We start from the raw sequence: 16984 nt of genomic DNA on the forward strand, positions 1-16984 counted from the left end.
AGGCCCACACTCCCACTGCTCACAGCTAAATGGTTATGCATGTAGTACATTGTGCGGTCAAATAAATCCGTTGTTAAGTTTAAAGAGACCAGAAACGGTCTGTTCTCATCTACATTAGCAGGGTTAATACAATGGGCTCTCCTACTGTTCTGACTCCTGATTTGGACCTACAGGAAAGTGTAAATGAATGGAAATACTCAAGTAGAATATACAGACCTAGGGGAGCAATCATTGTAAAAGGCACAATAGAGCAATTCAAAAATGAGTTACAGGTTTAAATGTTTCATAATGTATCACGCCATTTTGGAAATCTTAAGACATTGTATAAAGCCTTGACAAACATCCAAATACTTGTTTAATATGGTTCTCTATATTCTTATGATTATACACTACACAGTTTAACAAGACTCGGTGATTCATACAGTCATTGTGTGTTAGTTGGTGTGGGAGAGTCTGTCTGGAAGAAACTCATTTTGCTGCCCTTGTGGTGACATGACCACAGGCCTGGTTGTTAGCACCATATAACCATATACAGCGTATTAGGAAAGTATTCAGACCCCTTCCCTTTTTCCACATTTTGTTATGTTACAGCCTTATTCTTAAATGAATTAAAATGTTGTTGTTTTTCCCCTCGTCAATCTACACATAATAGCCCATAATCCCAAAGCGAAAACATGTTTTTAGAAATTTTGGCAAATGTATAATAAAAAAAAACTGAAATATCTTATTTACGTAGATTTTCAGACCCTTTGCTATGAGACTCGAAATTGAGCACAGGTGCATCCTGTTTACTTTGATCATCCTTGAGAAGTTTCTACAGGTTGGAGTCCACCTGTGGTAAATTCAATTGATTGGATATGATTTGGAAAGGCACACACCTGTCTATATAAAGTCCCACAGTTGACAGTGCAGGTGAGAGCAAAAAACAAGCCATGAGGTCGAAGGAATTGTCGGTAGAGCTCCGAGACAGGATTGTGTCGAGGCACAGGTCTAGGAAATGGTACCAAAATAGTTCTGCTGCATTGAAGGTCCAAGAACACAGTGGCCTCCATCATTCTTAAATGGAAGACGTTTGGAACCACCAAGACTCTTGCTAGAGCTGTCCGCCTGGTCAAACTGAGCAATCGGGGAGAAGGGCCTTGGTCAGGGAGGTGACCAAGAACCCGATGGTCACTCTGACAGAGCTCCAGAGTTCCTCTGTGGAGATGGAAGAACTTTCCATAAGGACAACCATCTCTGCAGCACTCCACCAATCAGGCCTTTATTGTAGAGAGGCCAGATGGAAGCCACGCCTCAGTAAAAGGCACATGCCATGATTGGAGTTTGCCAAGAGGCACCTAAAGGACTCTCAGACCATGAGAAACAAGACACTCTGGTCTGATGATTGAACTCTTTGGCCTGAATGCCAAGCATTCACGTCTGGAGGAAACCTACGGTGAAGCATGGTGGTGGCAGCATCATGCTGTGGGGATGTTTTTCAGTGGCAGGGACTGGGAGACTAGTCAGGATCGAGGGAAAGATGAAAGGACCAGAGTACAGAGAGATCCTCGATGAAAACCTGCTCCAGAGCACTCAGGACCTCAGACTGGGGCGAAGGTTCACCTTCCAACAGGACAACGACACTAAGCACACAGCCAAGACAACGCAGGAGAGGCTTCGGGACACTGAATGTCTGAATGTCCTTAGGTGGCCCAGCCAGAGCCTGGACTTGAACCCGAGCGAACATCTCTGGAGAGAACTGAAAATAGCTGTTAAGCAACGCTCCCCATCCAATCTGACAGAGCTTGAGAGGATCTGCAGAGAAGAATAGGATAAAATCCCCAAATACAGGTGTGCCAAGCTTGTAGCGTCATACCCGAGAAGACTCAAGGCTGTAATTGCTACCAAAGGTGCTTCAACAAAGTACTGAGTAAAGGGTCTGCATACTTATGTAAATGTGTTTTTTTTATTATTATTTTTTATATATAGTGGGCTCCAAAATTACTGGCACCCCTGACTGGCAATGCACAAACAATGCTTATAAAAAATATAAACAATATAATTATAGAGATAAACTCAAAATACCAACATGTGAGAAAAACTGTACTTTATTAATGTTTCAATGGAACCAAGCAAAATAATTTATTGATTTAATTAAAAATCAATGTCCTCCAAATCAAGGTTTCACAATTAATGGCACCCTTAAAGATTAGTGTAAATTACATCTACCAAAATTAAACCACAAATTAAATTCCACTTATTTAAGTTTATCTAAGTCTTAAGGAACTATATTGAGCCATTAAGTCACTTCCTGTTTCACTAGGGTATAAAAGTGAGCAATATCCCATGCAATATCCCACTGTCATCCAACATCATGAAGAAAACAAAAGAACTAGCAGTTCAAAAGAGACAGATGGTCATAGACCTTCATAAATCTGGTAATGGCTACAAGAAGATCCACAAACGATTGAATATACCACTGAGCACTGTCAGGGCAATTATTAGAAAATTCAAAAGATATGGAACAGTTGAAAACCTCACGGGTAGAGGACACAAATGCATTTTGCCCCCCAGGATAGGGAGGAGGATCGTGAGATAAGCAACAAAATCCCCAAGAATCACTGTTAAAGAATTGCAGGCCTTGGTGGCGTCTTGGGGTCACCAGGTTTCAAAAAGCACCATCAGACGCCTCCTCCACAACCACAGGCTCTTTGGAAGGGTTGCCAGAAGAAAGCCCTTTCTGACTCCAAGACACAGACGCAAGCGCTTGGAGTTTGCCAAACGTCAGTTAAATTAGGACTGGAAGAAGGTGCTCTGGTCAGATGAGACCAAAATTGAACGTTTTGGTCAGATACAGCATCTGCATGTTTGGCGTCGAAACAGAGATGCATACAAGGAGAGGCACCTCATACTCACGGTGAAATATGAAATATGGAGGGGGGTCAGTGATGTTTTGGGGCTGTTTTAATTCCAGAGGTCCAGGGACACTGGTTAAGATTGATGGCATAATGAATTCTACCAAGTATCAGGCAATTTTGGCTGACAATCTGGTTGCCTCTGCCAGAAGGCTGGGACTTGGCCGTAGGTGGACTTTCCAACAAGATAATGACCCAATGTGCTCCTTAACCTTGTCAAACATTACGGGAAAAGACTCCATGCGGTTATACTTGCCAGAGGTGGTTGCACTAAGTACTAAATGAGGAGTGGGAATAATTATGAAACCTTGATTTTGGTTAAATTTATTTTGTATTAAATAATTTAAAGATTTTGGTTGGTTCCATTGAAACATTAATAATGTACAGTATTTCTCATGTTGGTATTTTGAGTTTATCTCTATAATTATATTGTTTATGCTTTTTTAAGTATTGTTTGTGCATTGCCAGTAATTTGGGAGTCCACTGTACATACATTTACAAAAAAATAAAAAATAAACCTGTTTATGCTTTGTCATTATGGGGTATTGTATGTAGATTGATGAGGCAAAACATGCATTTCATCCATTTTAGTATAAGGCTGTAATGTAATAAAATGTGGAAAAAGTCAAGGGGTCTGAATACTTTCTGAATGCACAGTAAATATACACATTTCTACATTTGTCACACCCAACATATGTGTTAATACTCTATGGTGAACACATAGTGGTGGCTTTGTCCAACTGGCTAAAGCTGGTGGTGTATGCATCTCTAAGCAACTCTGACAGGATATAGTCAGAGAGACGGGGGGTGCTGTCCGGCAGGCTCTCTGCATCAGAGTTGTCCCTGGGTGATGCGTCCCTTTTCCCCAGACCATGTCCCCAGCTCTGTGATATCTCATACTCATCCAACAGAGTCATCAGCTGCTCCTCCAGTAGTATTGGTTTGTCAAACTAGAAAAAGAGAGGGCAAGAGAGAGAGAGAGATAGAGACAGTGACAAAGACAGAGAGACAAAATGCTATACTGAACAAGAAACACTGAAGATGTCTAAGATCACTTCCCAGCAGTATTCCTACTGAAGTCATTGTTCAGTAGGCCGATGACTTGGTTCCGATAAGCTCCGATGAAAATGCTCTACCATTGATAGCAGTGGTATTTCATGATGATAAATGAACCTGCCACAGACGTCCCTGTGCTTGGTGGGACTGTGTCCCACAAAATAGTTGGACAATCCAACTAAACAAATTTCCAGTTGCCTAAAACACTTCTAGTTGGACAAGAGGTTGTTTTTCTACAGATAAGTAAGGGTCTTCGCAGAGCCTTTTGGAAATGCAGGGAGTTTAAGGAGATAGCCAATGCACAGAAATGGATTACACAAATGACAGAAATCAAATGTCAACTGTCTGGTAACTTCTGTATTATCAAGGCTCTTTTTCTTAACTTAACAATGAGGATTCATTTTCAAAGTGGGGTAAGTTGAGCAAAAGGGGTAAGTTGAGGTATTTCTTTAAAAATGCATAATTTGACCAAATATTTAGGAAGAGGTCATAATTTTCTGTGAAGGAAGAAAGCACATGGAAAAAGTGGTAAGCAAGTAAGGTCCCAAAAACTGATTTTCACCAGGTCGAATGTATGTATTGTGTTAGACGTATCATATGCATGTACAGTTGAAGTCGGAAGTTTACACTTAGGTTGGAGTCATTAAAACTCGCTTTTCAACCACTCATATTTCTTGTTAACAAACTATAGTTTTGGACATCTACTTTGTGCATGACACAAGTAATTTTTCCAACAATTGTTTACAGACATTATTTCACTTTTAATTCACTGTATCACAATTCCAGTAGGTCAGAAGTTTACATACACTAAGTTGACTGTGCCTTTAAACAGCTTGGAAAATTCCAGAAAATTATGTCATGGCATTAGAAGCTTCTGATAGGCTAATTGGTACACCTCAATTGGAGGTGTACCTGTGGATGTATTTCAATGCCTAACTTCAAACTCAGTGCCTCTTTGCTTGACATCATGGGAAAATCAAAAGAAATCAGCCAAGACCTCAGAAAAAAAATTGTAGACCTCCACATGTCTGGTTCATCCAGCAATTTCCAAACACCTGAAGGTACCATGTTCATCTGTACAAACAATAGTACACAAGTATAAACATCGTCATACCACTCAGGAAAGAGACGCATTCTGTCTGTGCACTTCACAAAATAGATGGCATCATGAGGGAGGAAAATTATGTGGATATATTGAAGCAACATCTCAAGACACCAGTCAGGAAATTAAAGCTTGGTCACAAATGGGTCTTCCAAATGGACAATGACCCCAAGCATACTTCCAAAGTCGTGGCAAAATGGCTTAAGGACAACAAAGTCAAGGTATTGGAGTGGCCATCACAAAGTCCTGACCTCAATCCCATAGAAAATGTGTGGGAAGAACTGAAAAAGCTTGTACGAGCAAGGAGTCCTACAAACCTGACTCAGTTACAACAGCTCTTTCAGGAGGGATGGGCCAAAATTCACCCAACTTATTGTGGGAAGCTTGTAGAAGGCTACTCGAAACGTTTGACCCAAGTCAAACAATTGAAAGGCAATGCTACCAAATACTAATTGAGTGTATGTATGTAAACTTCTGACCCACTGGGAATGTGATGAAATAAATAAAAGCTGAAATAAATCATTCTCTCTACTAATATTTTGACATTTCACATTCTTAAAATAAAGTGGTGATCCTAACTGACCTAAGACAGGGAATTTTTACTAGGATTAAATGTCAGGAATTGTGAAAAACTGAGTTTAAATGTATTTGGCTAAGGTGTAAGTAAACTTCCGACTGCAACTGTATAGCTTGTGAATTGTTCGCATTATTCAATAGTGTGATATGGTTTGGCTGCATTATTCAATATGTAATATGTTTTGGAAGAAAAGTTGTCATTGTTCAAATGTTTGTTCTTACTAGCAATTCGCTACTGGGATATTTATGTTCAATTTGAGGTGCGGACCAAAAATTACACATTTCAAGCCACAACGATAGGTAAGGCAAGAATGTAATGGGAATTGAAAAGTAGAATTCTCTTTCGCTACCCCGTTCCTTAAACTCTCCTTGATATCTCATAATGGGAACACGGCCTAATCGCTCATCAATGTCCCTTCTCTTTCCAGCCTTTGAAACTCACCAGCCCCTCATGACCCAGTTGCTTGCTAGATGTCTCTCCCTCAGCTTGTGTATGTTGAAAGTCCTCTAAAAAGTATTATAAGCCAGGTGGTTAGAGCCCTGAATGCTCATTGGCTAAAAGCCGTGGTATATCAGACTTTATAAACTGGGTGTTTCGAGTCCTGAATGCTGATTGGCTGACAGCCATGTATTTTTAATTACGTTGGTAACCAGTTGATAATAGCAATAAGGAACCTCAGGGGTTTGTGGTATATAGCCAATATACCGTATCCAGGCACTCCGTGTTGTGTTGTGCTTAAGAACAGCCCTTCGATGTGGTATATTTGCCATATACCATACCTCCTCATGCCTTAATGCTTAAGTATATCACGGGTATGACAAAAAAATACTATTTACTGATCCAATTACGTTGGTAACCAGTTTATTATAGCAATAAGGCACCTCAGGGGTTTGTGGTAAATAGCTAACTCCGCGTTGCGTCGTGCATAAGAACAGCCCTTAGCTGTGGTATATTGGCCATGTACCACACCTCCTCAGGCCTTATTGCTTAAATGACACCCTTTAGGCCAGTGGTATTCAAACTTCTTCAGCCGAGACCCCATTTGTTTTTTCCCCATTAATATTTTCACACCAACAAATAACCTTAAATTCCTTACATTTGAATCTCTCAAATAAAAATTAAGAGAACCAATAAATACATTTACTCAACAAAATATGATTCAAATGATCTTTCTCAAAACGTTTGTATTTTGTCCCATAAAATAATCTGTACTCTTCATTTTTTATTTTGCAACACCACTGCAATTCCCCCACGACCCCAACTTTGAATACTACTGCTTTAGGCCATTACAGGGTGGGCGGTGTTACTCATTTACGACCCCTGCAATTACCCACACAGCATATCATCCTTTCCCTGCTGACAACGGCCAGAGGTGTACACTCCTCGGACACATTCCTGCTCTACCCCATGCATTAAGCACCCCATGCTGCTCTGCCGCTGGCCTGTGGACTTGACCTTCAACCCTAGCATGGCCAAGGGGCCCTAAGGAAACCCCTGCACTGAGGGAAGAGGACGCATGGGGCATGTCCTTGGCTCTGGCTTAGGGCCTCTTAATGGTGTGTACAGAATGGTGATAACACTAACCACTAAGTAAAACATTACACACTTAACCTTTCTCTCAACCTGTATACAATATAATTTTTTGACTGGTGTGTTTGACTCACACACTAAAAGATAAGGGCCATGAGGGAACGACAGTGACTAGAAATACATGTGCTGTCCTGTAAATGAGCCATTACTTCAACTTGAAACCACTGTCATTAAAACACCATCGGTCAATTACAGGTATGTCAGCATTTGAGTGCTCATGGATGAGGCAATAAAACACTCCATGGTCAGCCTGCAGTAATGAGTACCTCTAGCTCTAGGCTTACCAATACCATGTGCGTTGGACATGGGAAGCACATGTGAGCTTCTCCTATGGAGAGAGAGAAACCTTAATGGCTATAACAAAGTGCTCTGATCTGACGGAGTGGCTGACCCTAGATGCCCCTCTGCCGTACGGGCCGGGGGTGTTGCTGGGTGACTGATGTATGTTCCCCTGTCCGTCACTGCCCAGTCTCTTTGCCAAGTCTGTACCCAGTCTGTCTCTGCCCAGTGTGTCTCTACCCAGTCTGTCTCTGCCCAGTCTGCTCTCCACAGCACCCACTCGTTAAGGCCTGTGCTGCAGCCGGGGCTTCTGGAATGCCAGAGACCACATTCCAGCAAACAGAGAAAGTGCTGCGTTGACAGGAAAGTGAGGAACCCTATCCAAAAGAAATGAAAAGTGACTTGTTTCAATGAGGTGCTGTGTTTTGGGACTGCACTCTCTCACAGGGTTATCATTGAGTGGGGAATGAGGCCGTCAGGCCTGTAATGCAGAGCAAAGCGATCAAACGCTGGTTCCATTGGGAAAAAGACAGCCTGGAGAATGCATGTCTTTGTGAGACAATCCGTTTGAACGCTCTGGGGAGTGAGCTGGGAAACATTTATGGCACAATATTATGTACAGTGCCTTGCGAAAGTATTCGGCCCCCTTGAACTTTGCGACCTTTTGCCACATTTCAGGCTTCAAACATAAAGATATAAAACTGTATTTTTTTGTGAAGAATCAACAACAAATGGGACACAATCATGAAGTGGAACGACATTTATTGGATATTTCAAACTTTTTTAACAAATCAAAAACTGAAAGAGAGAGACTGAAATTTTTTCCCATTCCTCCTTGCAAAACAGCTCGAGCTCAGTGAGGTTGGATGGAGAGCATTTGTGAACAGCAGTTTTCAGTTCTTTCCACAGATTCTCGATTAGATTCAGGTCTGGACTTTGACTTGGCCATTCTAACACCTGGATATGTTTATTTTTGAACCATTCCATTGTAGATGTTGCTTTATGTTTTGGATCATTGTCTTGTTGGAAGACAAATCTCCGTCTCAGTCTCACGTCTTTTGCAGACTCCATCAGGTTTTCTTCCAGAATGGTCCTGTATTTGGCTCCATCCATCTTCCCATCAATTTTAACCATCTTCCCTGTCCCTGCTGAAGAAAAGCAGGCCCAAACCATGATGCTGCCACCACCATGTTTGACAGTGGGGATGGTGTGTTCAGGGTGATGAGCTGTGTTGCTTTTACGCCAAACATAACGTTTTGCATTGTTGCCAAAAAGTTCAATTTTGGTTTCATCTGACCAGAGCACCTTCTTCCACATGTTTGGTGTGTCTCCCAGGTGGCTTGTGGCAAACTTTAAACGACACTTTTTATGGATATCTTTAAGAAATGGCTTTCTTCTTGCCACTCTTCCATAAAGGCCAGATTTGTGCAATATACGACTGATTGTTGTCCTATGGACAGAGTCTCCCACCTCAGCTGTAGATCTCTGCAGTTCATCCAGAGTGATCATGGGCCTCTTGGCTGCATCTCTGATCAGTCTTCTCCTTGTATGAGCTGAAAGTTTAGAGGGACGGCCAGGTCTTGGTAGATTTGCAGTGGTCTGATACTCCTTCCATTTCAATATTATCGCTTGCACAGTGCTCCTTGGGATGTTTAAAGCTTGGGAAATCTTTTTGTATCCAAATCCGGCTTTAAACTTCTTCACAACAGTATCTCGGACCTGCCTGGTGTGTTCCTTGTTCTTCATGATGCTCTCTGCGCTTTTAACGGACCTCTGAGACTATCACAGTGCAGGTGCATTTATACGGAGACTTGATTACACACAGGTGGATTGTATTTATCATCATTAGTCATTTAGGTCAACATTGGATCATTCAGAGATCCTCACTGAACTTCTGGAGAGAGTTTGCTGCACTGAAAGTAAAGGGGCTGAATAATTTTGCACGCCCAATTTTTCAGTTTTTGATTTGTTAAAAAATTTGAAAAGGTCGCAAAGTTCAAGGGGGCCGAATACTTTCGCAAGGCACTGTATGCTGACCAGGCTGTTACAGCTGCAATGCGACTTTGTTGCCTTACAGAAAGCCCTGGTCGGTTTAAAACTTGTACTTAAGGCGGGCAAGACTAAATATATGTTGTTTTCTAATTTCTCACAAACATGTTTCAGATGAACTACATCTTTATTCATTAGATGGTTCTCCCATCAATCGGGTTCCCGCCTAGAAATATCTGGGCATTTGGATTGATAAAGACCATGTTTGAAAAATGGATGGATAAGCTAGTTAAAAATCCAAGATTTGAAGGTGGCTTCTTTTTTTAAAATGATCTTGTCCCCTATCCCTAAATAGCAGGAAGCATATTTTACAGTCAACTTTCCTGCCAGTTCTTGACTATGGTGACACCATGTACCAGATTACAACAGCCACTACTCTTAAACCTTTCGATGGCGTCTACCATAGCACCTTTCGCTTTATTACAGGTGACAGTTATAATAATTGCCACTACATCTTGTATCAAAAGGTTTGTATAACTCTTGAGTTCCTTCTGGTGTCGACCAATTTAGGTAAATCCCCCTTTAGTTTTAGTGCCCCCTATTGTTGGAATAACCAACAAAATTCCTTACATCATGATTCCCTGGTGCCACTAGTGCAGTTTAGGACTCTGGTGTTGAATGAACTCAGTGAGGATTGTAGTTGTTTTGATTGATTGTAATGGTTTCTTTGCTGACATTTTGTTGAGGTTGTGCCTTGTGGTTATTTGTACTCTTCTTGTTTTTTTTGTAATGCAGATGTTTCTTCCTGTTTGTAAAAAAAAAAAAAATGAACTCAGGGCACCACTGGGAATAAGACCCTGGTCTCAATTGGGCTACCCTGAATAAATAAAAGTTAATAATACATGTTTGCTTTTGACCAACTCTGAGCCAGTCAGGAAGTTGGCAGTTGCAGACCCATTGTGGTCAGCTTCCTCACAGCGATACAACCTCCACACGGACATGTGAAATATAAGGCAGAGGTGCCAGATTCCTTGATCTCATTTCTGACTGAAGCTGCCTATGGCACAATGAACACAAAGCATGAATTACAACTTTCTGATCAATTTGTAAGTAACACTATGGAAAGGAAATTGTCAAATTCTGATAGTGTATGGGCTATAAAGACATCAACTACAAAGAACAAAAATACTTCCACATAATGTGATGCAGCCTAGGATCAACTATATTCTAGAGAAGGGAAGACTTGGAGGTCTGAAGGATTAGAACGAGACATGGTGTATAGATCCAGGCCATATGCCTGGCGGTTGTTACAGAATCCTAATGAGGCTGGGCCAGACAGAGAGACGGACATCTCTCCATGTTCCCCACTCTGGTTGCACCACATGCACACTAGACAGACCCATATGGTTCATTTCAGACAGTCAAATATTCTAAACCTTTAAGAATTCATATAACAAAATCCATATAACACCAGCTGAACCATGGCCATGCATATATTACACTTGCAAGATAAATTAGGGAAGTGGTAAGTTTGTTTATTGTCGAATTTGAATTGCGGGTAAGAGGAGACCCTGGATTCAGATGATTAGTGACTGCCTCTCCTAATGATATAGGCATTATAATATCTATTTCTATCTCATTAAACATTGTCACAGTGAAATACCACCCGCAACTCTTTTTCTCACACTATAAAAGAAAGTGAAATACATATCAAAGCTCTACCTTTCAAGGCCAGTTGATACACTGTAAAATCAGTCATCCCCATGTACTTGTATTGTATAGCATTGTAACTCTAAGATCATTGGACAAACAGGACAAATATAAGCACCCACCAATGTGTCATCCACCATCCAGGTAAGTCAAATTCTTCCTTGCGTTCAAGTTTTTCAAACAAACAACAACGTCAGCTGTCAACAGATCATAGCTTCCCCTTCACACATGTGGCCCACCAGAGTTGCATCTATCAACACCCTCAAATTCTCCAGCCACCCCCTACCTCCAACCTCACCTAGCCCAGGCCAGCCCACCCAATCCCAGCCTGGACTACATCACCTCGGATGGCTCACTGTTGAGATCCTGTACACGCAGGGTTCGGTGCTAGCTTCCCACATTGTGGACTGCTCAAGTTACAAGCACAGGCTTCAGTCACAAACCTCCACTTTTTACTTCAGCCAAAGTAACCTGTGGCCAATTCTACTCTAATAAAGGGATGTGTGACTCGCTAAAATTAAATTAGGACAAATACTTTACTTAATAAGTTCCCTCCCATATAATTGTATGCCCACTAAGGTCAACTTAGCCTGGGGATAAGGTTAGGTCTGGGATATCCTAGCGGATAGCGTTGGGCCAGTAAACAAAAGGTCAACTGGTTTGAATCAAATCAACAAAAAAATTCTCACATGCGCCGAATACAACAGTGAAATACTTACTTACAAGCCCTTAACCAACAATGCAGTTTTATGAAAATACCTAAAAATTTTAAAAATACAAATAATAAAGTAAGAGATAAAGAGCAGCAGTAAATAACAATAGCGGGGCTATACACAGGGGGTATCGGTACAGAGTCAATGTGTCAAAGGGCGGGGCACCAGTGTCGAGGTAATTGAGGTAACTGTACATGAGGATAGGGTTATTAAAGTGGCTATGCATAGACAATAACAGAGAGTAGCAGCAGTGTGTGTGTGTGTGTGTGTGTGTGTGTGAGGGGAGGGGGGGGGGGGGGGGGGCATTTGAATCCCCAAACCAACTAGGTGAAAAATCTGTTGATGTGCCCTTGAGCAAGGCACTTAACCCTACTTTCTCCTGTAAGTCCAACAGATAAGATACAACAGGAAGCCCTCTTCTGGTCTTCATCAGTAGAGGGCTGCTGAGGGATGGCTCGTTTAGTGAGATTATGACAGATGCACTTTGACCTGACTCGGATAAATATCAAATCAAATGTTATTGGTCACATACACATGGTTAGCAGATGTTATTGCGAGTGTAGTGAAATGCATCAAGTGGGTTTACACCTACAGGTATACATAATGACCAGAAGGACTGTAGAACTATAGAACTGTAGTATTTTGGGTGTGAATACAAGGGTGAGTAAGCCTTATTCACACTCCGTCAGGAGAGTCTTTATGGAAATATGTTTAATTTCTGCTAAATGGTAAAGTGCTCCATTAAATCTTTAATTAGATGTCTCGCCCAGTGGTAGGCAGTGGCCACTTGGCCAGAGCCCAAAACAAACCCACTCTGAGTAAGTCAGAATTAGATTCAGGGAGAATCCTCCCCTCCTACATTTTAGTAATTTAGCAGACACTCCTATCCAGAGCAACTTACAGGAGCAATTAGGGTTAAGTGCCTTGCTCAAGAGCACATCAACAGAATTATATATATTTTCTGGACCCTGTCTTTCAAAGATAATTCGTAAAAATCCCAATAACTTCACAGATCTTCATTGTAAAGGATTTAAAACAGTTTCCCATGCTTGTTCAATGAACCATAAACAATTAATGAACGGAACGGTCGTTTAGACACAAACAACTTAGGCAATTAAGGTCACAGTTATGAAGACTTAGGACACTAAAGAGGCCTTTCTACTGACTCTGAAAAACACCAAAAGAAAGATGTCCAGGGTCCCTGCTCATCTGCGTGAATGTGCCTTAGGCATGCTGCAAGGAGGCATGAGGACTGCAGATGTGGCCAGGGCAATAAATTGCAATGTCCGTACTGTGAGACGCCTAAGACAGCGCTGCAGGGAGACAGGACGGACAGGTGTTTGTCCTCACAGTGGCAGACCACGTGTAACAACACCTGCACAGGATCGGTACATCTGAACATCACACCTGCGGGACAGGTACAGGATGGCAACAACAAATGCCCGAGTTACACCAGGAAAGCACAATCCCTCCATCAGTGCTCAGACTGTCCGCAATAGGCTGATAGAGGCTGGGCTTGTTGGCCTATTGTAAGGCAGGTCCTCACCAGACATCACTGGCAACAACGTCGTCTATGGGCACAAACCCACCGTCGCTGGACCAGACAGGACTGGCAAAAAGTGCTCTTCACTGACAAGTCACGGTTTAGCCTGATGCTTGGATTCGCATTTATCGTCGAAGGAATGAGCGCTACACCGAGTCCTGTACTCTGGAGAGGGAACGATTTGGAGGTGGAGGGTCCATCATGGTCTGGGGCGGGGTGTCACAGCATCATCGGACTGAGCTTGTTGTCATTGCAGGCAATCTCAACACTGTGCGTTAAAGGGAAGACATCCTCCTCCCTCATGTGGTACCCTTCCTACAGGCTCAACCTGGCATGACCCTCCATCATGACAATACCACCAGCCATACTGCTCGTTCTGTGCGTGATTTTCTGCAAGACAGGAATGTCAGTGTTCTGCCATGGCCAGTGAAGAGCCTGGCTCTCAATCCCATTGAGCATGTCTGGGACCTGTTGGATCGGAGGGTGAGGGCTAGGGCCATTCCCCCCAGAAATGTCCGGGAACTTGCCTTGGTGGAAGACTGGGGTAACATCTCACAGCAAGAACTGGCAAATCTGGTGCAGTCCATGAGGAGGAGATGCACTGCATTACTTAATGCAGCTGGTGGCCACACCAGATACTGACTGTTACTTTTGATTTTGACCCCCCCTTTCTTCAGGGACACATTATTCCATTTCTGTTAGTCACATGTCTGTGGAGCTTGTTCAGTTTGTGTCTCAGTTGTTGAATCTTTTTATGTTCATACAAATATTTACACATGTTAAGTTTGCTGAAAATAAATGCAGTTGACGTTTCTTTTGTTGCTGAGTTTATATATATACACATATAATCATTTTTTATACTCATCCAGGGTGTGTAGCAGTGCAGTGTGCAGCAGCATCCGTCATTCACATTCCTGTGCTTTCCTCCCCACAGACACAGAAAAACAGGCCTTTCTGGAAAGCTTGACCGCTCTTATGTGGAAAACTGTTATGAAACTACCAGATTGTCAGAACAAAGAGCCCATATACTACACCACCTGAATACTGAGCATAACAGGTCTCTGACAGCAGAGCCAGCCTTCCACCTACGATGTGTCAGAGCCATAGCCTCTAGCTACTCCCTTCCCTCATACCTCCACCTGCCCAGAGCAAACACATTCCACATACGACAGGCTTATTTTCTAATCGGCACAGTCTGAGCCTGTACTAGTCTGTCAACAACTACTGTGTGAAAAATATATAAACTACAACAATACTTCACAGAGATCTAACATCTAATATTTTTTGTCAAAAGTGTAAGTGTGTGTATAAACATGGCCTTTGGATTGTCATTTATAAAATCTGAGACAATGGCTAATGACAGTATTAATGATGTATTAGTGATAAAATGAGGAGTGCCCCATTGGATGTATCCTGTCTTAGTGTAAATTCTGTGATTGTGCTTCCTCATACTGTTGATATTGGGACAGAGCCAGAAGAGGGTGTGGGAATAACATTTTAGCATGCCCTGTTGCAGACAGCTGAAGAGCAGGGTTATCACGTCTCAAAAAGTATACTTTTTATATTTTTGTTACTGAGAAACTGAGAAGGGGGGGGGGGGGGGGGAGTCATCACACAATGGACCAAATAGATGGTCATAATAAATGAATGAGACGATATTTAAAGGTTCATGTATATCAACATGATACAAAGGCATTCCAGCAAGATTGGGAACAGAAGGTGGGAGAAATTAAAGACTTCGATGAGAGAGGAGTTGGGGGGTCAGGAGAATTTGGAACAGGGAAGCTTCACTGACACCAATAAAAGCAATCCTCAGATCTGATTCCAGAGAAATGTAGGAAGCAAGAATATGACATATACAAGTAAATGCCAAAATAATGGAAACACTTGAGTAAATGAGCAATACAAAGTATATTGAAAGCAGGTGCATCCACACAGGTGTGGTTCCTGAGTTAAATCAGCAATTAACATCCTATCATGCTTAGGGTTATCTATATAAATGCTGGGCAGGGCATTAGTTTGGCCATTATTTTGGCTAACATGGCTATGCCCCGAAAGGATGGCAATGCCCCATCCACAGGGCATGAGTAGTCATTAAATGGTTTTATGAGCATAAAAACGATGTAAACCATATGCATGTCTCAGTCATCAGATCTCAACCCAATTTAACACTTATGGGAGTAAGAATGGTATTGCTTGCATCCCTCCAATAAAGTTCTAGACACTTGTAGAATCTATGCCAATGTGCATGATGTTCTGGCCCAACACCCCATTAAGACACTTTTTGTTGGCGTTTCCTTTATTTTGGCAGTTACCAATACATAGATAGCACTGTATTGGAATAAAATTAGTGAATGTGTTTTTCCATGATCCATACAGATAAGACGGAATCACTTAAAATTCTGTCAACTACAATGAAATCCATCAAATGTGATGGGACACAGGTCGTCTCTGGTCATTAATCTGTGAGTTACATCAACAATTTAGTTCACCAAAGCTTTTAAGATTTTCCTCCTCTCCAAAAAGTGTGGAATTCCAGAGACTCAAGACTAAACAATATGAGAGAGCATACCTCTTTTCCTCCCTCTACAAAGTCTTGGGAGAGAAGCCACTGCTACTGCTCCAGGTGGGAGCAGCTATTTATTTAGGATCTATTGATCTGGAAGGGAGATATTTTCCAGTTCATTGCAGCATACGCAGAATTATGTTTTTGATTTATCCCAGTTTTTACAGGGTCCCTAGTCCCCTAGATTAAGCTTGTGTTGCCTCTCTTTACAGGCTTGTTCCTGGCACATTAACCAGGGCAATAACTTTGCAGAATGGATGGCAAAATAAAGACCTAAGGACAGACACAATTGGCTGGTACCAAAAGAGCTGTAACCAGGCTGCAGGAACATCAACATGAAGCACTCAGCTGAGTTTGGACCAAGAAAACTCACCATGTCAATGCTGTGAACCTAGTCTCCCTATACGCTTGTTTCCATTTCTGACCAATACAATCAAACTCTAGAACCATACTCTTACAACACCTAAATGAGTGGGTTCTGATTAGTTTAGGGGTAAATCTAGATGTAGAACACATAAATCTAGTCTGAGAACAGAATCATGTTGTTGTTTAGGTGGTGGTTTTCATAATGGGAGTATCCTCCAGATGATTTGGCCTTAATTAGCTAACATAAAATCCTATTTGTTCTGCACAAATGAGGCTAAAACAGACTTTTTATGTTATAATATAATTTAGAGTGTGGTTTACTTTGAGGCCCACTGTAGTCAAAAAGTGATTTTCCTGTGTTATATACAGTGCCTTGCGAAAGTATTCGGCCCCCTTGAACTTTGCGACCTTTTGCCACATTTCAGGCTTCAAACATAAAGATATAAAACTGTATTTTTTGTGAAGAATCAACAACAAGTGGGACACAATCATGAAGTGGAACGACATTTATTGGATATTTCAAACTTTTTTAACAAATCAAAAACTGAAAAATTGGGCGTGCAAAATTATTCAGCCCCTTTACTTTCAGTGCAGCAAAC

The 16984-nt window shown here is 41.7% G+C and overlaps 1 protein-coding gene across 2 annotated transcripts in view; it reads right to left on the minus strand.

The window, feature by feature from the left end:
• Positions 1–2024: 2024 nt before the first annotated feature.
• The window catches only part of fsip1 (fibrous sheath interacting protein 1), a 50016-nt gene continuing 35056 nt past the window's right edge, over positions 2025–16984 (minus strand). For both annotated transcript variants that reach the window (XM_021584769.2, XM_021584768.2), the window contains exon 11: positions 2025–3844. In XM_021584769.2, the coding sequence (XP_021440444.2) occupies positions 3602–3844 (243 nt within the window). In that variant the 3' untranslated portion in view covers positions 2025–3601. The remainder of the gene's footprint in view (positions 3845–16984) is intronic.

This window comes from Oncorhynchus mykiss, chromosome 25 (genome assembly GCF_013265735.2).
Source record: "Oncorhynchus mykiss isolate Arlee chromosome 25, USDA_OmykA_1.1, whole genome shotgun sequence".
Lineage (NCBI taxonomy): Eukaryota > Metazoa > Chordata > Actinopteri > Salmoniformes > Salmonidae > Oncorhynchus > Oncorhynchus mykiss.